The following is a 25,051-nucleotide window of genomic DNA, read 5'->3' on the forward strand; positions in this document are numbered from 1 at the left end:
AAGGCTCAGCCAGGCAAGTGTACTGATCAGTTGCTGTTTATACTTCACTGGCACCTCTTAGCCTGTCCCCTTTGTTCACTCATGCTTGTTCCTCCCCAGTCCACCCTGAACCCCTCCCATTCCCGGCCCCTGGTCCTTCCACTAAGCATCCCATGATGAGTCTCACATGTTTCCACAAAATGTCTGATGGCAAATTTTACACAATATCTCAAAATTCTGTTCCCCCTTCATCTGATAAGAGGTCCTAGACCCTTGTATGCAATAACTCCCTTTAGTTTGCAAGGCTTTCTGGCGAGGCAGTTTCTTGTGTTGGCTCATCTCAGTGCGTTTCCTACAAGGCCCAGGGGCTGATGGTGCCCCATGGATGGTGCTGGGAGCACCAGGTCTGAGTGCTCCATTGGTGCTCATTAGCATCCTGGGGCTCCTCTGGGCCCCCAGGGTCTTCATGTTTAGCCAGGGGCCGTGCCAAGGTGAGGGTTATTTGGCACATCCTCACTTCTAGGTATTTGGAAAAGGGATCATCAAGAGACCTAGAGAGCAGCTTCTCGCTACAGAAAATTCTCTCTTTACAAGTAAAATTTGTTATTTTTTTTTAGTTGTATACTACTTTTGAACTACATGAATGTTATAAATGTGCGTGGCATCAATGGAATACATAGCTAAATAAGTTTTTAAGTAGCCCTGTGAAATGTAATGATAGCGTAGAATAAGACAGCACAAAATTATCATTTTTTCCTGCTGATTCTATAGCGCAACGCCATGTGTCATCTGGAAAATAAAGCAGCATGAGCGCCTTTCCTGAGATGCACCATAACTGTGGCGTGCCTCATTGTCACCACTGAGGACACAGGAATTACTGCTGTGTCTGTAATTGATATTTCAGTTCACTGGCCAAACGGGGGGGAAAAAATACCAAGTGGGGGTTTTTTCCACATAAAATATTTTGCTTTGTTTTCAGAATTTTTACAATTTTAAAAATCCCTTAAGTTTGTCATAGCACTAAAAAAATCTTGTAAAAAAATAAAATTAAAACCCCATGTGGAAACAATTTTTTTTTGCCCCCCTCTGAGGATGCCTACTTTTAGGTTCAGTGTGTAACCAAATTTGACTAGATTTCAAAAATAGTTACATTGCTTGGATACTGTACTTTTAGTAAATGAACTGTTCAGTGAAAAACACGACAGCTCTAATGATGGTTTAAAACATGATTTAATAATCTTAATTCATCTTACTTTTCAGTCACATATCTAGACTATATGTCATCATTTGCTCAAACACTGTAATAGGTGCTACATATGCAATCATGAGAATAAATATCTCAGCTGCAAATTGAGATGTCACCTTTATTGAAAAAAAATTAACTCTATCATTGAAATTCTGATCCAAAACCACTGATCAAACCAAACCCATTGATTTCAAAGGATTTTGAATCCGATCTTTAAAGGTCATGTTCAGTAAGGTTCCTGTTAATGTGCATCTACCAGTACTTCTCTGGGAGTCAGTGGCTTGCTGCATGCCAGAGATAACGAGATTATGACTGGTAAGGGAGATGCCTCTGCTTTTCCTGATGTCTGTGCTGCCAGTTCTCCTTCTGGCCCATGGAGCTGAAATGAAGGTGTGCTTTGTTTTGTGTTCACACAAGCAAACTGAAGCTTGTGTTCGCAAAATCTTGTCTGCTTTTTTCCCAATTATACTAATGACTGGTCAAATAAAAGATTTTATCTTTAACAAAAAGCTTCACATCATTGCTTATGTTCTTAGATCACACAACTGCAGCAGTATCACCACCATTGCTAACAGAGTATGAATAAACTAAATTCAAGTTTTTCCCTACCAGCTGTTAGGTGGATATAACAGAAAATATTGAAAAATATTGAAATTAATTGAATGAAGGAACTGGACAGTGTATTTCTTTTCATATATCTGTCTGACATTTAAACAGAGAAAGCTTAGATGGAAGTCCTGGCTTAGCCATGGTTGCATAAGATTTTGATTGCTTAGATGTGGCAGCTACTAACGCTTATTAAACAATTGAAAAAATGCAACAATACTGTGTGTGAGTGTGTGTTTTTGTGTGTGAGAGATTTTGCAAGTTTATTTGTATCCTTCCTATCTACAGTGACACACTGAGACTGATATGACATATTGAAATTGCTGAAGTGTAGCAGAAAGATAACCTACATTTGTTTTCTCTGTCAATCAGTATGAACAAAGCAAGTAGACTATGTGAACAAGAAAACCCACTTTTTTCCTGGTCGCTTAAGAGTAGGACAGTGATTTAGAGCCCAATCTGGAAAATGGTAAATTATAACCACTAATTTTATTTATTTTTCTGATATCAATAACCCCCCCTCACACACTTGTTTGAATATTGTGGTATAGAGTAGTGACTAATCACTCAGGGAAACGGATGAAGCAGGTGAATAATCTGCTGAAATATTGTTTGTTTTTCCTTGCAGATGGTTATTAAAAAAAGTAGTTCCGTTACAGTCCTTAATGCAATTACTTATGTGGATGTGGCTTACAAGAATAAAGACTACTTATGTGCCTACTTTGAAAGACTGGGTCACTATACAATTTCCTATAGGACATCTTCCTGATTATACCCAAGTTGACAAAAAGGCCAAAGTTTGTATAACATTGGATGTAATATGGATTGAAACTCATGGCTAAGAGTAATTTCCTTTCCTCTCCTTATTGCTGATCTGTTGCTTCTTGTTTCAACTAAAGCTTTGTTTTTGTGAAAAGCTTTAAAAACCACACAGACACAAGGAAACAAAGCTTTGCACACTTTACATAGTCTCTCTGACCTCAGAGGTATTGCCTGAAATGGAATAAAATAAGATACATTTATTTCATGCAAGAGTGTAGAGCTGCAGTGCTTGTAAGCCGATATAGGAACTGGTTTCCGCAGAAGGAGGTAATCATGTGTCTGTGGCTGCCTGCTCCTGCTGCTTCCCTATGGCTGAAACTGCTTCTCACTAGTCTCTGCACCCAGTTGTAAGAGCTAAACCGGTAGAGAACTAACCCTATAAAAAAAGAGGATATTTTTCTGCCAGTCTAAATCCCTGGCTTACCGTCGTCACCATCAAATGACAGTGTTCATGCAAGCAAGGGATGAAAGAGTGCGGGAAAAGGGACAAGGGATCTTCTTTTTCTTCCAGTAGCTGTTAGTCACTACATGGGTTTAGCTGTATCACCTGGTAGTGCCAGTGACTTTGCAGAGAGCGTATAATAGAGCCTTTTTGATGGTTTTTTTCACTGTTTGTACATGGCTACTGCGATGATGGGGAACCTGAGGACAGAAACAGCCTGTGATTTTATTTCATCTAGCTCATGGCAACATGATTTCTTCTTCTTTGTTAATGGCTAGTGTATGTGTTAATGCATGACCTGTGCAACTTTCGGGAAAGAAAAGATTCAAATGGCTGAGCAGATGGGTGTCAGAATTGAACATGAATGTTTAAGTGGTGAGGCTAGGAAATGGCGATCATAACGAACAATGGAATTCAGAAGACTTTCCTTGATTTAATGCTAGGTTTGTGTATAACACCGCATCTACGCTAAATACCTTATATTCATATTTGTGAGTTGCAAAATAATAATCTTGAACAGTAACTTGCCTTCTTGCCTGGAACAAACTTCCCACAGAAGTAAAGGTTACTCCTAAGGCCCTAACTTAGTGCCAGATGCACTGTGCAAATATGACTGAAATTTCATTCACCTGAAGGAAAGAAATTTAAAGTTGCCATGAAGGAACAAGAACAGGTAGAATTTATATATGTTTAAAGGTCTTTGCTGTGTATGTTTAAACATACTGTTTAAGTGCATTCAATTTTACATAAAATGAGGAATAATAATTACTTAGCTTTATTTTTACCAGGAGCATGATTATGAACACTGAAGGTTTTGGTGTACCAATATGATACTGATTTATGAGATAGCTATTGATGATTTCACTACATGAAATATGCTATAAAAGTGGCAGGTTAATTACAGGATATACCGTTAATGGGTGAGATATGGTTATGTCTGTTTTCCAAGTTACACTCTCATAATACAGCGTTACATCTTCTGGAACATAATATATACATATATTATGTTATGCGTAATCATCAGGAAAACTTCACAGTCTGTACACATAGATATCTCTGAGTCTCTTTCTTCAGTCCTTCACATTGATTTCAGGAAGGATTACTTGCATTAGCAGAGAATGCAGGACTGAGTGTTTGCATTGGTTTTGAATAATGGATTTCTGTAGGATTCCAGAAATGACATTCAGTTCCTCAAACATTTTCTGCAAAGCAAGCAGCATACTTTGAAGTCTGTGTTAGGAGAAAAACAAAACCAAAATGTGAATCTCCTAAAGTACTATCCTCCTTTCGTGGAATGGTTCAGTGGCTTAATGAGGTTAATTTGTATTAGGTTGTGGGAAATCCTTTATCTACTGTATAGAGGCTTTCATTTCACATGAATGTGACAGATACTGTACTTACTGCACTGGAACTTAATTATTTGATAGCATAAGGAGCTGAAATCCCTACATTTCCTCTCAAGGAATATTCATTGCATACTCTAGATGGTAAATAGAAACTGGAGAATGGTTGGCCTAGATTTTCAATGTTTGAAGTATCTTTGTGTACTTTTCTAGGTTGTTTTGGTTTTATACCTAGAAAATTTCAAAGCAGTTTTATTAAAGATTCCCCAAATGCTATCAATAGTATGTGATTATTTTTTGTTCTTTCCCATTTTTCACATATCTTTTCACCCTTTGAAATGCTTTTCTGTATTGTACATGAATGTGAGTGACTGTTTCATTTAATTACACTCTTTTTCAATGAAAGTCTTGAAATGCCTGATTTTCTCTCCCTAATTACTACAGAACAAGTCTTTCAAAAGTTTTGTTTCGTTATGAACATTTCCCTCACAGAATTTTACAACAGTTCTTTTAACTGGCTTCCATTCCAGATGGCTATTGGTGCACATTGTACTTTATTTTCTCGTAGCGGGTATTTTATGGCATTTCTGTAGACCTGGTAGAGCAGTGTAAAGCTATTTAATAAGAGAGCGAGGAGACAAAATTTCAGGATCAGTGATACACATCAGAATACAAATAAGGACTGAAAACTAATATAGTGAAAAATTAAGTGGGACGAAGTTCACATCCTACCACTAAATTGACTTTCTTTTGTAGATTCAGTGTCTGGGTTTTTTAAGTACCTTTCATGAAATACAAATCAGTGAATTTGTGTTAGCATATGTTGGTATAAGATGTGTGATTGCCTATCAAAATAAAAATTAATGTGAACTTACAAAGCAGCATGTGTTTGTTCTACTATGTATTATACATTTGAAATATATCCTAGAATAATTTTTGTACTGTATTCACAAATAAAAAAAACTTATAACCGTTTTATTGAGAAAAATGAATGTATTTATTTAAATTGTTTTATTGGCATATATACCAGTGAAATTGTTTGGAAAATAATTAAAAGTAATTTTTACAACAGACTGTACTAGTAGCTGTAAAAATATTTGCTCATCATAAAAGGTATGAAAATATCAGAGATTGCAGAGTTCAGGCAGGTAGTATGAATTGCTTCCCTCATCCTCTATTGAATTAAAAACGATAAATAGTTAAAAAACAAAGAAAAGCATTTTTATGCAAAAAAAGATTTTTTTTCTCCTAGATTTCTGATTTATATGTAACATTTCAGCGTATCACAATATGATGGATCAGGGGTTAATTGTTCACATTGTGTTACATCATTTCAGCTGTAGTACAGCATGATGTGGTGCAGTATAATCTAACCTAACATAGAACGATGCAGTGAGTGACAACAAAGATCACAGACTGTTCAGTGGACTTTGTTCTACTGAAAAATGCATAATCGCCTGAATGAAATGTTTAGTAATTTATGTTTTGTTGATGAGTCTAATTGCTGCCTGTGGCTTTTGCCTCTAGGCACATTCTTGGGGTCCATAGCCTACATCAAGTTTGTTTTCCTTCCTCAGACTTTTTGGGAGCAGATACTGTGCAATAACAACTGAGTGGATCCAGAGATCAATGTTGGACTCCTGAAAGCCTGTTAGTAGGGCCTTCTCCTCATGGAACCTCTCATTTATTGTTTGCCATTAGGGATATAAAAGGTAGCTGAAGCGTTCAGTACATAGGCTTTGCATAAAGCATACAAAAAGTTAAACAGCAGCAGAAATAGAGGACTTACTTAGGGATACTGTTAAAACACATATTGCTTTGCATAATTAATATTCCTCCCTCTACAAGGTTGTAGGTCAATACCAGCTAAAAGTTCAGATTTCTTTCTCTCTTCCTTCTGATGGAAATGAACTATCCCCAGAAATATCTGGTCTTGTATCACTAACCACTGAAATTTCAGTTAAAATTACTTTTTCTGAACTCCAGATCCTTTGGTAACTGGCTGCTGAACCAGAAAGCGTAGTTTGGTAGCTCCCCTCTTACCAAATTGGTCCTGTCATAGGACTCCAGTAGCATGATTCTGGTGATCAGTTAGAGCAGCATGGGTGGGGGTGTTGGGTACTGCATATGGGATAATGAAGATTGTCCTCTTGCCTCCCATGTTTGAAAAATTTGGTTCCCCATGTTCCCAGACTTACTTTGCAGTGCCAGGCAGAAAGATTTAAAATTGATTCCTTAGTAGATTTTATTTCTGGGTCTTGTTTGAGGGCTGTCCTTGTATCCTGCCAGTTCTTCTCTGTCCATCTGTAGGAAGGTTTTGGGATATCATATCAAAAACTGCATCTGCCCTGGACATAAAGTCTGGAGACATAGATTCTGAAAACATATGCATGTATGGGTATTTTAACATTGATACACTTCCATTTCAAAGTTTCTCCCTTACGGAAAAGAAAAAAAAAATCTTGGTAGAGATACATAGCTGTTTATGGGAGTCCAAAAATTAATATAGTTTCTAGGTTAGTTTTATAAGTTTCTGCTTCCTGCTTCACTGGAACCGTCCCATATGCAGCCTTCTCTTCTTTAGCTGGTGTTTTCTGCCCGAGATAGTTATACTACCTTTGGAAAAGAAATCAACTTTACATTCTAGTGTTAGTACCATTGTAATTCTAGTTTCATGCATGGGAGATTGCCTTACAGAGCCAAGTTTAATGCATTTCTAATTAAAAAAACCCCAAACAGTATGATGCTACCTCACAATGTCATCAAATTGCTCATCTTCTTATTTTCACAGCTCACCATGTTAAAACTGGGACCTGCGAAGTGGTGGCACTCCACAGATGTTGCAATAAGAACAAGATAGAAGAAAGATCACAGACGGTGAAGTGCTCCTGCTTCCCTGGGCAGGTAGCAGGTACCACCCGGGCAGCTCCTTCTTGTGTTGATGGTGCGACTACTTCTATTGCTTCCTTTCGTTGCGTGTTCCTAGGGGAATTTGCTGGCTTAATGTCATCAATGAGAACCACTCCATTACAGTTAACTGTTTAAAATAAGAGTAGGAAAGCTTCTGCATTTTGAAGGGCATGCCCAAGGTGAATGGGAGGAAGATGGGAAAAATGAATTATTTGCTATTACTCCGTGGAAATGCTAAGCAAAATTATTAGATGCCAGTGAAAGAGACCTCTTGAGAAGCTAAATTTGACCTAACTGTGATTTTTATCATACAGGAACAAACAAGCAAACAAACAGAACACAGTTCTAGCTGGTTTTTAGTCTTTTTAGACCAACACTATTTTCCTATTCACAGTGCACTATTAATGTTTTACTTAACAAATCTGGCATAAGCTCATATGTTTTATTTGGGAAAATACTAGCTGATTTTTCACATCTCTTTCTCCGAAAGATGTGAGATGTGAGGAGCAGGATGGATTCACCCTTTACATGATCTCTTTACTGTTGATATGTTGTTGGCTGTCAGAGAAGCTGTAAATATGTCATCATTGGGGAATAAATTTAATCAGGCTATGCTAGACTATATAGTAGATCAGGCAAAATATACTAGCTCAAAAGAGGAGATTCTACTTGAAACTTTGAAACCTGGCTGAGCAAGAAAAAATGAGATTTGGAAAGAAATGCTGTGAAATTAGTTCGTGAACTGCAGTAAATTAGGAAAAAAAACCACGGTAAAGAGATGGACTTTAAAGCACACAGCACTGTGCAAATTGAGACCTAATTTCTTATGAAGGTTCTGAGCTGGCTGAAAATCACAGACTAGCTGTCAGTCAATGTATTTCTAACATTTTCCTGGAAAATAAAAGAATGTTGCAACATAATGACATATTATTAAAGTGTCCATTTCAACAACATGCAAGTGTGTTTGTTTTCCTCTCTTGTAGCTTCAATAGTGGAGCAGAAATGGTGGTGCCACATGCAACCATGTCTTGAAGGGGAGGAATGTAAAGTTCTTCCAGATCGTAAGGGATGGAGCTGTTCCTCTGGGAATAAAGTGAAAACAACTAGGGTAGGTATGATACCAACCTGACATGTTACCAACAAGGTAAAAAAAAAAAAGTGCACAGTAAATTGGGTGCACATAGAAGACGTGAACTGAGAAGACTAAAGAAGAGTGGGAAGAGAGTCATACTGGGATTGGACTTCCTGGTCCTGCACACTCTTCTTAGCATACATTGCAATTGCTTGAACATGGTAAGCAGTGTGCCAGACCTTCTCAGGTAAGCAGTGGAGACAGTAGAGTTGATCCCTTTTTCAACTACCAGTAATGATCAAATGTATTATAATCTGATATGTATTTCTGAAACCAGCTGCACAAAGTCTATACACCTGGCTAAGCTCTTCATTCACAGGATAGCAAACAAGTGCATTTTTATCAATAACATGGAATTACCATGTTTCTACATAGAAACTGCTAGGTATGGTAAGCATTTGATGTGTCATTACAGCATGATCTGGTTCTTTCCATGTTGTATGACAGGGATATACTAAAAAAATTTGACAGAGTTTCAGTGAATTCCTTTTCTCCATTGGGCACTTTTTATATTATTGGTTCAAAATTACATTAACAGAAATACACCTAACATTCATCATATACAATGCCTGAAAACAAAGTAAACATGCTGTCATCTCTGCTTTTTAGTGTCTAAGAGAAACAGAAGAATAACAAATTCTTCAGATAAGCATTAAGCACTCACTTCCTAGAACTACAGCGTTGTATCTCTATAGGGTCAACACAGTTCTTCATCAATATAAAACAGATTAAAATGCACTCTGAAGACACACATGCATTTGTGTAAGCATAAACACCTTCACTCCTACAGCCCACCACACATACTGATGACTGGTTTTGCTTGTAAGTATTTAATAATTGTTTGTAGTTCTGGGCCATAATTTGCTAGTGTGGTGTTTACTCTATGCAGGTGTTTAAGTGTCCATGTCATTTGATTGAAATCTTCCTTGCATAGGCACTAAATTTCTGGTACACCTTGGTTGTAGTGAAATGTAGTGTGCACTGACTGAATTATATTCCTTCTGTTCCACAGAGAGCTCTACATGTCTCAGTTTCTGTATGTATAGGTCTTTAAAACATTTTGGCATTCTTTGAAGGAAGGATACTTCCTAAATGTTTGATATACAGTTCCACTCCTGAATCCTCTTTCAAATGTGTTTCTTCTGAAGCTAACCTTACTTGAATGCTGCCCACACTTAACTTTGTACATGCAAATGCAAATCTGATGATATGCATGTAAAATGTGTGTGCATCTGTAATATAACCAAAAGGAGCTAGACGGAATTTAATAATAGTAATAGAAACAGAAAAACAATTATGTGTGTGTGTGTTTTGAAATTTGTCCTGGCTACTACTACATGGCACTATTAGTGTTAAAGAATGTATGCCATTTTATATTTATTGTGAGGGTTTAACAAGCAGTAAGTAAAAATGTGGGTCTGGATTACATTTCTGTAGGAAAAAAGAGGTCACAAAAGGGGGATGTATCAATTAGAATCGCCTTGAGATTTCTTCCTAACATTTTGTCAGAAGATAGGTTTTTCTGCATTGGTCAAGGTTATGAAGTTCTGTCCACTGTTAGGAATCTACAGAAGCCCAAGGCTCTTGTCCTCAAGGGCTTATGCCTCTGTTGCAAACTTGTAGGTCTGGCTTTTTGTAGGAGTTGGACTTTTCTTGTTCTCCATGGATGGTGGCAATCCTCAGGACTCATTTCATACCTCTTCAGAAGTGACGCTATGAAAAAGCCAGTCCTTTTCTCTATTTGCCATTATACACACTGATTCAGTACAATGGCTGCCATGACCTGCTTGCAGACCTACTACCACTAAAAGGAAAATCCCCCACTATTTGTTCTGCCTTCTGGTTTGTCCAGATACTGTATGTTGCCCCCTTCTTCCTTCATTTCCTACACAGCTGCAAAGCTGTTTTGAGACAATAGCAAACTTGAATTCAAATTTCTGACTGAAAGTTGATCTAAGTCATTGAAACCAGGTGGCAGGCAAATGAAGGTCTCTGTCTTACCAGATGCAGGGGGCCGAGATTTTAACAGACGTCATTCTGATGCCCAGAAAAATATACATTGCTATTGGAAATGTGAGTGATTCTTTGTGTTAAGAGAGTTGCTTATTATCAAAAAGCAAGTACTTTTCCCTAATATGTAGTGACTACAATATTTTTGTAGCTCCTCTTTCTGCTCCCCAAAGTCTATATAAATAAAAGCAAAAATTCTGAAGTGCTCTGTGGTTCCAAAACCCCTTTTTTTCAGAAAAAGAGAAAGAACTGTACAGAGAGTCAGTATTAAGAAGTCATGAATAATGTTTCTGATTGTCACATGAAATAACCCATATGTGATTATCATGTATAAAGTAAAAGCATAAAGAAACAAAGGGAAATGAACAGCTTGGGTGATTTAAGCGTACTGCAGAAAAGCTTTCCTGAAAGGCCTAAGAAAGTCTACATTTACCTCCAAACATTTTCTGTAAGTTTGCCTCCTTCATGTGCAGAAAAAGTAACCCAATTAACCGCAGAAGTACAATCTTCTCTTGTACAGGATATCAAGTTCAAAAGCAGCACCTACATTTCCACATCTTGAGCTGTTAATAGTTAAGCATTATGTTAGAGATAAAACCAGTGGAGGAAGGAGGTATTTCACTTGTTCACCTCTGTTAGCATCTTTAATCACACTATTGTAAAAAATGATGATACGAACTTCTTAATACTTATGGCATCAGTCACTAAGCAAAAAGGCCAAGTGAATAATGGGAGAAAATGAATTGATTTTTAAAAATGTGGTCTACTTGAGGTTTTGCATTTTGTTCAGATATGGGGATCTAATAAGGTAATACATGAATAATGAATTAGAAATAGCATGAATGTTATGGTACTCAGAATTCAAATGTTAAGAAAAGTCAGGTGGAAATTATTTACCTTCAGAATGCAAAATCAGGTATTATGGAAAGATTAAACTGTTTTTCCTAATTTGTCTGTGTATTAGTGGGAGAGGGCTGACATTAGGAGTTAACCATGGAAAAGGAATGAATATGGGAGGGAAAGTGTGTATGAATAAGCTGAGTACTGAGTTAACTTGTGCTGGTTTAGAATTGACTATTTTGGGCCTATGTAGCCTGCAGGAGGGGAAGGGGAGAAAAGACAATGACAACTTAGCTAAAACAGTGATTTTTTTTTACTTCATATAAAGAAATGCGTGGTTGTGTTCCTGAGCATTATACCACAACAAACGAGGATGTTCAGGAACACATTAGGAGAGTTATGAAATGCTTATGTGCATAACTGAGATTTACCAGGCACATTGTGGCCTTCTCCTCCAGACTGAGAAACTGTTATGAGAGGAAGCAATTGAATTTTTTTCTATATGGCTAGCCTCAATGTTTTGATAAATAAACACAAAAATTTTGTCATGTTGCCCTCTTTAAATGGTGACAAAAGTGTTAAAAAGAGGGGAAAATCCAAAGAATTTTTCTTTTACCTTTGAAATATTTTTTCTTCTTACAGCCTTTTTCTAATATAATTATTTTCATTCAAAAAGCTCTCTTCGTTGTATTTCCTTTCCTTTTTGCAAAATAAGGAAAATGTCTGTTTAAAACAGGGGAATTTTCCCATCATTTGAAAACTACAAAATATAACAGTATTATGTATAAAATTGACAATGACATTAAAAAAAATGCTGTGAGTTTGTATTAAACAAAGGAGCCCTTTACAAAGACTGGAAAACAACATTTTGCAGTCAGATAAGAGCTGAGGAGAAAGAATTTCATATTTCTCTCAGTTATGGGGTGTATGCCACACCAGAAGTCTCTGGATAGGAGTTTTTCAAGGGCAGATCCAGATGCCAGGCTTCATTTGTATTTTTAAGAACAGTATATTGCCCGTTATCTTCATAATAGAGGCTGACTTTAAATAAGAGCACCAGAAGCTGCATGTAACCTGTATGAAAGTGCATGCTGCAATGCCTCCTGGGGTCCTGATTCCCCAGGCATTCATCCTGGGACTAGCTTGGAGCATGTCATGGCTCCTGGGCAGCCCATAAACCCATGTGTCTTTCCTGCAGAAACTAAAGCACAGGAACAGAGGTAAAGTGGTGCATCCTGGGTCTCATCTTGAGATCCTGGAGCTGTGACATGACTGAAGAGGTATGCACTTGCGCCCGGGAGTGGGGAATTGTCCCTGGGCTGATGTTTTATGAAGATGTCGAGAAATATGTATTGATATTTTTCATGTGAAATAGGATAGAATAGACTATATTTGAATTGGAAGGGACTTACAACGATCATCTAGTCCGACTGCCTGACCAATTCAGAGCTGATCAAGTTGAAGTATATTAATAAGGGCATTGTCCAAATGCCTCTTAAACACTGACAGGCTTGGGGCATCGGCCACCTCTCTAGGAAGCCTGTTCCAGTGTTCGACCATGCTGTCAGTAAAGAAATGTTTCCTAATGTCCAGTCTAAACCTCCCCTGGCACAGCTTTGAACCATTGCGCAGTAATGAAATAGTACCTTGTCCTTAAGCTCTTAGTTTGATTTGGTAGAACTGCTTATGGAATGAAGCATACTTTAACGCTAAGTACTAAGTTCTGGTTAAAATAAGTGGAGTGGAATTTAGTGGGCTTTGCTTGGGTTAGGACTCTCTAGAGTGAGATGACTAGCCTAAGCTCTAGGCTGTCTTTTTAGTTTTGGAGAGAATTGTTCAATTCCAGAGGACAATTCATTTTGTCCTAAGATAAGTCAGATGAATTATCTTCTGGAAGTGCTTATGTCTCCCTAATAACTCTCAAGGAAAGCTATGATGACTAGCTTAGCGCCTAACATTTAGATACTTAATGTTGAATATGGAGATGCTGGCTCAGAGACTTTACTCTCTTTGATGTAGTCTTCAGTAGGAAGATAATCAAAAAAGCCCATTCATTCTTTGTCAGTTTGGGAAGCTTTGGACTTTGACCACTATCAAATGCAATATAATATAAGAGAAGTTTCAAAAATGTTCTTGTTCTGAAGATACACAGCTATGAGCTAAATTGGTGAATCATACTATGATGAGCAACATGTCCAGTATCTATTATTCAGCAAAAATTGGCAACCAGTGCATGTCCTTTTAGAATTGACTTGTTGGTATAATACTAATACTAATAATATAAATTAACCAAAAAGATCAGATGTAATGCATAGCAGGTATTGATTATCAACCTCTGAAAATCTCTAGAAGGTGGAAGTGAACAATGTTTTCCTACAAACAAGTGAAAGTAGTATTTTCAGACAGGTCATAAAGGGCCATCTTTTGGAAATGAGCATCCAACTTCTGGAATAGCTGAGCACCCACACTTTTATGAGGGGCAGAAGGAACTGCAATTGTCACTCTGAAAACGGGCTATTATTTTTAATATGTGGGGAAAAGTGCACTGCAGAACAGAAAGAAATCAATATCTAATATATTACTATGTAACTATATGCCAAACCAATATTAGAAATAGAGTACTGCAAAAAAATAAAATAAATATTACAAGGACAGAGAGAAATAAAAGAGAAATATTACAGGGCCAAAAATAAATCCATATTGAGTATATTTATCTACATTCCAAATCCAAATCTGCTTTCCAAATCAATACCAGAGATGATAGACGACTAGTGTGAAAGGAACAGAAATACTGCCAGTATGGAGAGAAATCCATACTGAGATTGTTTATCTACATTCCAAAACAATATTGGAGAGAGCCTGAAGTCTGATATTTGTAATATTCCATTTAATCTAATTTTACATTATGGCATCCAGAGTTTAAAAGAAACTAAAAATTGAATAACATTCTTGGAAGAGGAGAAAGTGTACCATCCAAACACACCAACTGGCTGCACATGAAGCCAAATGGTGTTCAGTATATGCATTCCACTACTCTGAATCAATGCAGGTCTGTTGCTATCTATAAATACTGCTTACATTTTTACCCTGTCTCCTCTTTCTCACTTGCAGATGCTGGATTGTTTCTAAATTAATTACAGCTGCTGAAAGGAGAGGCAGTAATTTTATTTATGTTTCAATTTATAAAATATGCTGTTCATAACCCTTTCAGCACAAGGAATGAGAAGACCTCTGTTAGGTACCTTTACATAGTGATGCTTTGCAGTGGGCTACTGAGATTCCCAGCATCAGGAGGCAGCATTAGTGGTGACTCAGCTACTACCAGTGCTGTCATAACCACTGCTTGAGTAAGACAACATAATAGAAGAGAGCTAAAATGTGTCCCTGGATATCAGAAGAAAATGGCATTTTTCTTGTAACTGAGCCTGACATCAGTGTTAGCAATGCAGCTACATTAGTTGTTGATCTGCGCTTCTCCGCATGAGCAACAGATGCATAGGCTCTTTAGGCAGCAGCAGAGGGGAAAAAAATGGAACAAGTATTACTGTTTTTTCTGCCAAAGTTGAAAAGAAGTATTGCCATTGTAGTAGCCTCTTCTCTCATGGAGCCCTTTATTCCTCTTCCTCCTCCAAGCTTTTAAAAAACAGCAGTAGTAATGACACATAATTAGAAAAAGCAGAAATTCATCATATAAATATTGTGTATAGGTTATTCTAGGATGTTTCCGATAGGCCGGACGTATGGTAGTTGTGGTCAGTCAGTGCTAATAAGGCAATGCATTTCTCACATGAAATTTTTTCAGTGTAAAACTGCTACTAACTTCCATCACATGAAACAATTTGCCTTTTGCTTTGACCACTGTGAAACATGAAATACTTACAGGATAAATCAATGATCTGCCATGTGTCAGTAGTAAATAATGACAGGAAGTGCTTTTCCTAATATTATTTAAGGGGCTGGATGAATAAATTAAGAAACAACCTCACTGTAAAAGTGCTCTATTCCCCTGCCTCACTTCAGAGCCTCTGTCTATAGACTCCTCAACTTCTACCTTAGTTTCAGATGAAGACTTATGGGAATTATACACATATATACAGCGACTAGCAATACCTTGTGGTTCATGAAAAGAAAGTGATTACAATATAAGTAAGCGCACAGACTGTAGCAAAATATTACCCATGGAAAAGAGTGATTGCACTTGTGACAGCCTCTTTGTTGCTATGGTATCTCTTTCCATGCCTTTGGCTAATCTGTCACTGGGAGAAATTTGCAGCTGTCTCAGCATGTTTCTCATTGCTAACTCAGAGACCCACTGTCTCTAATCTGTCATTAAAATAGCAATAAGTGGTATGTGCACATTTTCCTAAAAATACATACAAGTTTAAGGGGGCAAATGAGCTGGTAATGGAAATAGGATGACATTTTCTGGGGTCAAGCTAGCTTTTTTGTATTAGTCAGTAATTATTGTTTTGATCTAACATCACAATTCTTACATATTGAAGCTCTGTATTTTTTGTAGGGCACCTAAACACTAATCTTTTGGGACACTTGGACATTTTGATGAAAATAGTTAGCATTCCAGCCAACACATGTTACAAGGAATCATTGGTGTTCAGGGCTATGCAATTCACCAATTTTCTTAAAACTAGCTGCTATATACCAAATTTACTTTAATGTGAAGTTGGCATGCCTAGTTCTGCCCTATGAAAAGGTTCCTGTTGCAAGTCTACATTTGACATGAGTTTAGGTCTACAACTTGATGATGTTTGTTTGTAGGTCACAGAAATCTAGACAAGTCATAGTCCTTTCCCCAAAGGCAAATGTACTTAAAAATACCCACAAAACACAAGTTATGGTGGAAAGGATTAAAGGAGGAAGTGTTGTGGTGAGAAATGTTATAAGCAAAGTCATAGACTGAAAGGTCAGTAAAACTTGTTGGGCAGGTGAAGATAATCCAAACATTCAACTCCCAAGACATTTTCAGTCTCAAATTTTGTTTAGTTCTGTTCTGACTTTGACTCCTATGGATACTGATATTAAGAACTGAAAATGAGGAACATCGAAAGAGAGAATGGGTTAAAGGCGATATTCATAGGCACAGCTCTTTTGGAAAGAGGGAGCCTGTTAATGCATTACTTGAAAGAAAATAATTTCTAAAAACAGAATAGTATTTTTATTTTTCTATTAGCAGCTTTTGCCTGGAAGGTTTGCAATTTTTCCTTATTTTTTTTAATCCCTTGCTGCATGTTCTTGTGAATACACTGAGTCTTGTCTCTAGCTATTCAGAAGGGTTAATCTAATTTTTTTGTGAGTAGACACACTGTACAAATCACGAGAAATGAAATCTTTTGCAATCCCTTCATCACACTCGCAGAGTGTTAGTAATATATGCTGTGATTTATACATTTTTATGAGGGAACAGTTTTTCCTAAGGTAAGACTGTAGCTAGCATCCAATGTAAAGCATCATTTTAGCTTCTGCAGAACCCGAAAATTGACTGAATTACTCTGAAATCAAAGGAAAATATTTCTGCAATATTTAAAGAAAAATGCAAATGGATTTCAGTTGCATGTCATTAATTAACTAATCAGTGATTTTTGCAAGTATTACTTTCTTCCACGTGGGAATCCTCCACTCCATCAGTCCAGCCAAGAGGTTTTCTGCCTTTGTCCCAAAAGATTCAACTTGTGATTTATTTTTCTTTCTTTTCTTTTTTCCCCCAATTTATCCTTTGCTGGCATGTTTGAGATATTGACCTCATGTCTGAAGAATAATTTTCTGCCTCTGTGATGGAAAATAAGAATGAGTTCTGAAGGCTGTATGTAAATTACTGGTTTTCTCCTCTTCTCCACAAAGTGGAAAAGTCCTGACACTGAAATCAAAGACAGTTCCACTCTCATTTGCAGCTCCATCCTGCCAGTCTCTTTGCCCTTTCACAGTTGTGCAAGAAGAGCTCTTTGAATATCTAGCAGTCCTTTTTAGTTTTCCTGGAAAATCTTTGTCAGCTTCTACTACCTCACAAGTTACCATATAGGAAGATGATATTCAAATGCCAATATCATGTGAGTCATGCTGGCATGCTCTAAAACTCATGCTTCTTCCTTGTCTCACCCTCCTTTGCAGCCTGTAAGGGCTTCTTTGGATCATTTCTGCAAGTCAGAAATGATACATTTCAGCTCAGAGAGACTGGAGTGTTCTGAAACCTCACATTACCTACTACCTAAATAGCAGCAGGCAGAACTCCTGCCTCTTTCCATGGGTATTTGGCACAGGCTTCACAAACTGTGAATCACTGCCTAGTTGCAGAACAGAAGTGAGGGAGTGGAAAAGTGGCCCCCAACTGTCCAAAAGGTATTACTTTCAATTCTGCAAAATCCCACAGTTTTCTTGAGGTATTTCCTTACTCATTAGGACTGTTTATAGAAAACCTCAGAAGCACTGCCCTGTCACAGCTCTGCTTTTCTGCCTTCTAATAGAGAAGGAAGGAAATGGATAATAATCAATACCAAGCGGGGAAAGTCAGTCATACAGAGCATTGTGCACAGTCACCGCTGGAGGAGTGAACAACTCTCAAACCAGTTGAAATCAGATTACTCAGATATTATTCCCTTGCGGAGCAAAGTAAGCATGGTTGTAAATCTTACTTATTTCTCCATAAGAATAATGAAGATAGTCCTGTCCTATCTGAGAACTGTTCAAAATGAAGAAAAAATGTATTTCAGGCAAGAATAAGTGGAAGACTGATGTCTAGGACTAAATTAAAAAAGAAGAGGACCAACATAAAATTAATTTCTGTAAGAATTTCAAAATTGTTCATTTTTTTTTCATAGCTTGTAGTTTAGTCCTTCTTCCACCTTGGTGAACACTACATTCATCTTAGGAAAGACACTGCTGCTGTATATGCAGAAAAGACTCCAAAGGACTTTGTGTTCTAGAAAATGGACTTTGAGCTTTCTTCTACTGCATTATTAGCATACACAGATGATTTTTTCTCAGATCTTACAGTCCTGACTATCATTCATCCTCTTCCATATCTGCAGCGAGAAATGTCAGAGAGCTCTGAAGTGGAGATTCTGGGTGAAGCTACAAAATATCGAGTTCACCATGACTTATATGTATGATGTGACCTGTAGCATTGTATTGACAAGACCTCTAAACCCAGAAGTGAACAGAAGTGTGTCTCCAGTTTATGAAGATGGATATGATCTCAAGGAAAGAATGGATTGTGTTTAACCAACATGTATCTACAAACTCAGTAGTAATAGAAGATTTGAGAATTTTAATGGAGCTGCGTATTTTAAGAGGTCCAAAATAGCTTTGCCTTTTCAGGTTCAAGAATGCCAGAAAATATCTTACTGATGCCAGCCAGAAGAAGAACAGCTTGTTCCTTCATCCTGAATTTAAGATTTGTGGCTCAGGAACATATCCCTGCCAAAAGAAGACCAAAGGACTTTACCTCTGCTTGTGCTGTTACCAATTCAGGCAAATGCATTGAAAAATCAGACTAGTTGTTCTTTTAGAATTCTGAGATCCATCTGTCCTGCCTCCTTGTCATCTTTTCAGAGTGAGAGAATAGCAAATTTATCATCTTCAAGGCACCATTCTAATTCCAGTTGTTATTAATTATTGTTCAACATTTTCAAAGTATGAAAAAGGAACAGGAGATTTTCTCCTAGAACGCAACTTGGCAAAATTGAAGCTGATTACTTGCAAAGCCAATTTGGTTTTGGAGGGTCATTCAAGAAATTACCAGAGTCCTTTTTCTCTCTCTCGACCTTAAAGCACGTCATTGGTACAGACATTCTTGAAATTTGAAGCCAATAACCTCTTCAGAGCCTTTTGGTCTTTCCTTCATTACTTGAGATTTTAGAATACCAGTGTCTAATTGTGATTAGCTACTCCAATTCATTCATACTTACCTTGTCTTGGGTCACATACTGGTCAGAAGATAATGAGAATATGCAGGTATGAAGACAACTGGCCAGGTTCTTTAAGAAAGACAAATTAAATTGAAAACCAAAGCAGGTTCTTAGTTAAATTTCTAGAGTTCATTTTTTCCTTTGACAAGATACAACTTTTCTGTGTACTGTGAAGTTCAAAAACAGTATCAAGATGATCCCCAGTACAGAAGAGTTATAGGAAGTTCTAACTTTCACCTGGAAATCTCCGTAATACTCAAGCAAGAAGACATTTCTAATCAGTTCAGGAATGATGCTAGTAATGTGCATCAGTTTATCGTGAGTTCAGGGCAAATGCCAAGGAAAAGCATCAAAGCCATCATTTTCTGGAATGAATACCAGTGTGTTAAGCTATCTTCTTCCAAGAATGCCACAGGAACTTGTGACCATTGCATGTAAAAAATGCAAGACAATGACAGTGAAATTTTGTCGTCTAGACGCAACTTCAAGCATGGATGGTGGATATGCTATCTGTTTTGTGTTTAATTTATTTACTTATTAAATTGACAGTGCTAGTTGCTCTTTCCCCTTCTCTTTCTCTGATGACCAACATGACTACAACTATTAGTTGGGAATCAGCAACCATAATCTTGACTACTTCTTAGTGAACCAGACTTTATGTATTTTTTCCTGAGCAATGAGAAATCCTCCTAATTGTTCATCTATGACAACTTTTAGGTGGAAAGCCCTTGATTCTTTCTTTTCCCTGGTTCTATTAAGACTTGAGACAGGGTGACAGGGATTTTTCTGAAATCCTCCAAATCTGCCACCTTTCTTCTGTTCCTTATCTGTATTAGAGTGATGGCGTGATGGGTACTCATACTGGAGAAAGTTAAAATTAGATTCCCTTAAAATAATTTTATATTCTCTGAATGGGTACCCATTACTCTGTCAGCACCCACTACTTTGGCTAAAATTTCTCCAAGCATGGGAAAGTCTTTTCTTCATGTGGAGATTCTAAATGGATGGAAAAAGAGAGGAAAATGATCGAAGGGTTTCAAGTTGATGACTGATTCATTGCTTTTAAACATTTTTTTTTCCTGCCTGGATATTGCTCTGCTGTTTTCTAACTTGTTTTTTAGTTGTCTTATATTCCCTCAGCTGTGGCAGTATTCCTGGAGCCAAATGTGAGTGCACTACCTCAAAAAGCTAGCAGTGGAAGCTGGTAAGCAAGTGGGGAAAAATCACCAGAGGAATCTCTGAAGCTTGGGACAAAGGCAGAAAACACATCAGTACTGCACTAACAGAGCAGCAGGTACCCTCATAGAGAAGATAAAATTACAGGTAAGGAAATAATTTACGTTTCTATTTTGATCGCATCCAAATAGCTTGTTATTATCCATTCAAAATCCCAGGAAAAATAACACACCATAAACATCTGAAGAAGAAAAAGATATCAAATGTGATGAATTTAGACTACCTGATTTTTTAGTGGGGATAATTTGAAGTTCAATCTTACACAATTTCTGGAAAAATATATTAAAATATGAAAATCCATTATACCTATTAGGCAACTTAAAACCTCAACCTAGTTTTAAAGCAAGGCTGGTTTTTTTTTGTTTTGTTTTGTTTTTCATTTTTAGAATATTAAACACAGGAAACTGCTTGTTACAGGTTTTCCTTTCCAATCAAGAACAACAGTAGGCTTTTCATTAGGTAAGTGAGATCAGATAAAGCCAAAGACAGAAGGACTCTGTTCCCATCTCTCCTTCTCCATTTACTCTCTCACAGTTGGAAGGGTAGCATGACTCTTTATTATGCTTCAGTTTCCTCATCTGTAAAAAGGAAGGAGGTTGTTTTTATCTCCCACTTAAGATGACTAGATGGAATAAGTGGTGTAAAAGAGAAGAAAGTTACATTTATTTAATTAATTGTCTTGCAGTCTTTTATGCCGCCATGCTGCAGTCCCACTATGGAGTTGTGATCACCACAAAAACCTCAAGAAGATATATCCTTGTCTGAATTGCTACAGTTATTATCTGTTACAGAAAGTAAAATAAGGTTTATGTTTAAGTCTTCTTTTACTATAAAACTGTTGTCTGTAAATGAAAAATTTTGCGAAGTTAAAACAATTCTACCATAAATTTAATTTCTCTGCTGAGTTACAGAAACATTGAGAAAGTTTAGGTATGTGCATTGTAGTGGCATTACCTTTTGGAAGACAATAATAATGAAGTACATTTGAAAGACTAATGAATTAGATTTAGCCTTGACATAACTCACATGTCTTCATCAGATATACACTATGATAATTGTCCCAGTGAGTTGTATCAATTGTTTATTTTGTAAACTATCAAGTTGAAGGAAATATGAATACAGAACCATGTTCATTTGTTTCATAGTATTTAAATGTGTAGAGATTTTATTAAAGCAAGAGGTTATCAAAGTTATGAGTTTAATCTGGTAATGTATGTTTCTAATGATCTGCATCATGATATTTAAGTTAAAAAGCCTAAAGAAAAAAAAAAAGAAAAAAAAGAATCTTTTTGTAAGCATTATTTAAAGAAATTTAGGTGATCTTTTGAGGTGCTATGCAATCCTTTTTGGAAGCAATCATTATCAGCAGGTCCAAAAACTACCTCAAATATCTAGATAAGGAACTAGCTATCTGAATTGAATATTGTGTTTTGAAATGTGTCATCTGTTATTTTATGGTGTTTCCTGTAACCTACTAACCATAGAAATGACTGTAAGTGGAGTTCTACTCAGAATGCTCACAGTTTTCAAACTTTAAACTTTTTTTTTTTTTTAATACTGTAAACATATATGGGAAGAACACACTCAAATCTTTCATTTAGAAAGAATTGTATTCTGACTTCATGGCTCTTTTCCGTACCACAGGTTTATCCATGGACTTATTTTCAAAGAACTTTTCAATTACTGTGTTATCATAGTTAAAGATTGCTGATATACTTGCAAAAATGAGTGTTATCTATCAGTTTCTATTGCTTTTTGGTGACAAATCAATGAGTTTGAATTTGAGTATGTTTAAACCTTTTCCTTTGGGGTTACTGTTATTGCTTGGAGGTATTTTTGAGACCATGCTCTTTTGCTAAGAGAAGTTGCTCTGATTCTGAAATATGTTTTTTCCTGTCATTTTGTACTTTTCCTTGTAAGTTAAAGAAAATTTCATCTATCCCAGTTTTGTTTTCTGTAACTAATTCCATAACAGTGTAGTACTTGACATGTGTTTGTTTCTTAGGCAAACGTGTAAAACTCCTCAAGTCCGAATGGAGAAGTAGAGAAAGGAGGTTTCTGCTGTGCCTGATGACAATTTTTGATTTTTCCACACACACAAAATATTCTGGCTCCACGTTGGAGCACTAGTTGTGATGAATCCTAGTCTTGGTCGGATTCTAAGGAAGGGCCAGAACGTTCGTTGAGGAATAAAGAGTCAAACCACTCCAGAAAATGTGTTCCAGCCCTGGTTTATTACTCACAGAGCAGCAGGTGTGTACAAATACAGGTTTACACAGTATTAACAGGAATTGTTGTACCTTACTCCTCATTGTAGTTGCTTAGTTTGCTGCAGATGCCCAGGAATCGTGGCTTATTTGGGCAGAGCTTCAGGAGGGTGGTTGGAGAGACTCTGCATTGTGCTCCTAAGCAGCCTCAGTGTGTCAGTCAGATGCTTCTGGGAGCCTTAAAATGTCTTTCTTCACTCACTCTCCTTTCAAAGGTAGACCCAGTTGATCAACTTAAGTTACTCACTATCATGGGAAAGCAACAGATGTTCTGGAGAAGAGAACAGCACTTAGAAAGGAAATACGTCTTGATACATTCAGTTAGGTGTTACTTTGTAGTTGAAAGCTCAGCATCCCATGCTGGATTACTTAAAATTCAGAAAAAGTTGGGAAAGGGGTATTTCTACTATATTCCTAAAATATGCTAGATGTTGTCTGTTTAATCTTGAAACCATTTTTAAGATTAAGAACTCTGCCATTTTCAGGAACATATGCCATACTTTAAGGTATTTTTCCTTTACCTATTTTTCTAGTCCTAACTTCAAGATTATTTGGAGCAAGTGGAAAGCTTAATTTACATGTGAAAGGTTTCCAAAACCTTTTAGTTTTAATTACAATTTTTAACACTGATTGTCTAGGTCTTCACTTTAACACCAAAAATCTCCTGCTGAAATCATTAAGAACAGTGGGAAAACAAGAAATACAGAATTATACTTCAAATGGCATTCTGTGAAATGAGTTTTCAACATGTTTGTTTCTTTCTTTCTAATGGAAGGTCCTAAGCACAAGAATTATCACAAATGCAATTCTGATTAGTCACAGTGCAATAAAAGTATGAAAGAATTAAAAGCTTTAGAGTTTGGTGGTTATCAAAGACATGGGAAACTTTTGAGCCATTTAAGTGTACTGGGAAATGTTCTGTTTAATTAATAAAATGAGAAAGAGATGTTTGCCGAAGGACAGACCTGAGGCTCTAGAATTCAAAATTGCTCCATTACAGGCTTAGGAACATGTTTAGACTAACACTTTTCATACTACAGTGCCTAAAATAAAGTTAAGGGAAAAATTTACAGCTCTTGAGTCTGATATCAAAAGTTAGGTAGGGCCAAAGTTTTATGAGCAGGAATGAAATATTTGAAGACTTGAAAAAATGTCTATCAATATGTAACCTTCTCTGAAGGTAAATGATTCCATACGGTTATCATTAAATATCCGTTTTCCAAACTATTCACAAATCACTCAAATTTTGCCTTTTGTCATTAGCCCAAGTCAAATAGCAGTCTGTGATACTGAAACAAGGGCCTGTTTCCTAACTCACAGTTCTCTGCTGCAGTTACTTTATCAAGCATACCCTTGAAATATGGTTGAATCACCTTAACATTTCTCAATGGTTTCTCAATTTTGAAATGGTTCCTTATGCTCCCAGAAACTTAGTTATCTAGCATAAACACCCAAATCCACACCTATCTACTGTTAAGTGCATATGCATATAGGAGCCCTATTGCAAAAAAGTCCTTAACAGCTCTTTTTGTCCAGCTTCCCCACTTCTTTAGAAAATAAATTACGGGATTCTCAAGCTGTCAGGAAATTGTGAGCCTGTCCTTTGTTAATGTTTGCAAAGTACTTTTGAGTATCACTGGTACAAGGTATTAGATCAGAAGCACTTTCCAAGCTTACAGGTTGAACTGTTTCAGTGAATAAACATGCACAAGTGGCAATGCAAACCGTCATTTGCTTTCGTAAGCCACATATGAATGATAGTGCATGGCAAACACACTGTATGGATTTTGAAGTTCCAGGAAATAGTGCGCTTCCATCTGTTCAAAAAATTCATTTCCAACCTCGACCTCATTCGCAGAGGGCGTAAGTGGAAAAAATGCATTGGCAGATGTTTGTTTCTGGTTCTATGGGCCCTTCTGTTTCTGCATTGTAATATTTGTATTAGGTTTTCACTACCAAAACAAAGTTATTTATGTCATGGAAAAATATGACTGATATAGCCCTCTTCAAGTCCATTCCTTATTAGGAAAGGTTTGCTAAAGAATCACTTTGTCGACCATGTTTTATTAATTTTTTTTGTGGTCTATTTATGTACAGCATAAGAAAGAATATAAAAATAAGGACACATAATGGATGGAAATGTACTGCATAAAAATAAAGGCTGTCTTGGTATGAGATCTCTGTCTTATCTCCATGTCTTGGAGGACAATGCATAGCTAGGCATTTCTTCAAGCCATTTCTTAGGCCTCTTTATTCAAGCATTTATTTAAGGGATCCTTGTGGCATTCCCTGTATTTAG

General features: G+C 36.8%; 1 protein-coding gene across 1 annotated transcript in view; it reads left to right on the plus strand.

Moving 5' to 3' along the window:
- Positions 1 to 25,051, plus strand: part of TAFA2 (TAFA chemokine like family member 2) — a 53,658-nt gene that overhangs the window by 23,480 nt on the left and 5,127 nt on the right. The window contains exons 2-3 of the mRNA XM_050903125.1: positions 7,230 to 7,382; positions 8,332 to 8,456. Of these exons, the coding sequence (XP_050759082.1) occupies positions 7,230 to 7,382; positions 8,332 to 8,456 (278 nt within the window). The remainder of the gene's footprint in view (positions 1 to 7,229; positions 7,383 to 8,331; positions 8,457 to 25,051) is intronic.

Source organism: Gymnogyps californianus, chromosome 1 (assembly GCF_018139145.2).
Source record: "Gymnogyps californianus isolate 813 chromosome 1, ASM1813914v2, whole genome shotgun sequence".
Taxonomy (NCBI): domain Eukaryota; kingdom Metazoa; phylum Chordata; class Aves; order Accipitriformes; family Cathartidae; genus Gymnogyps; species Gymnogyps californianus.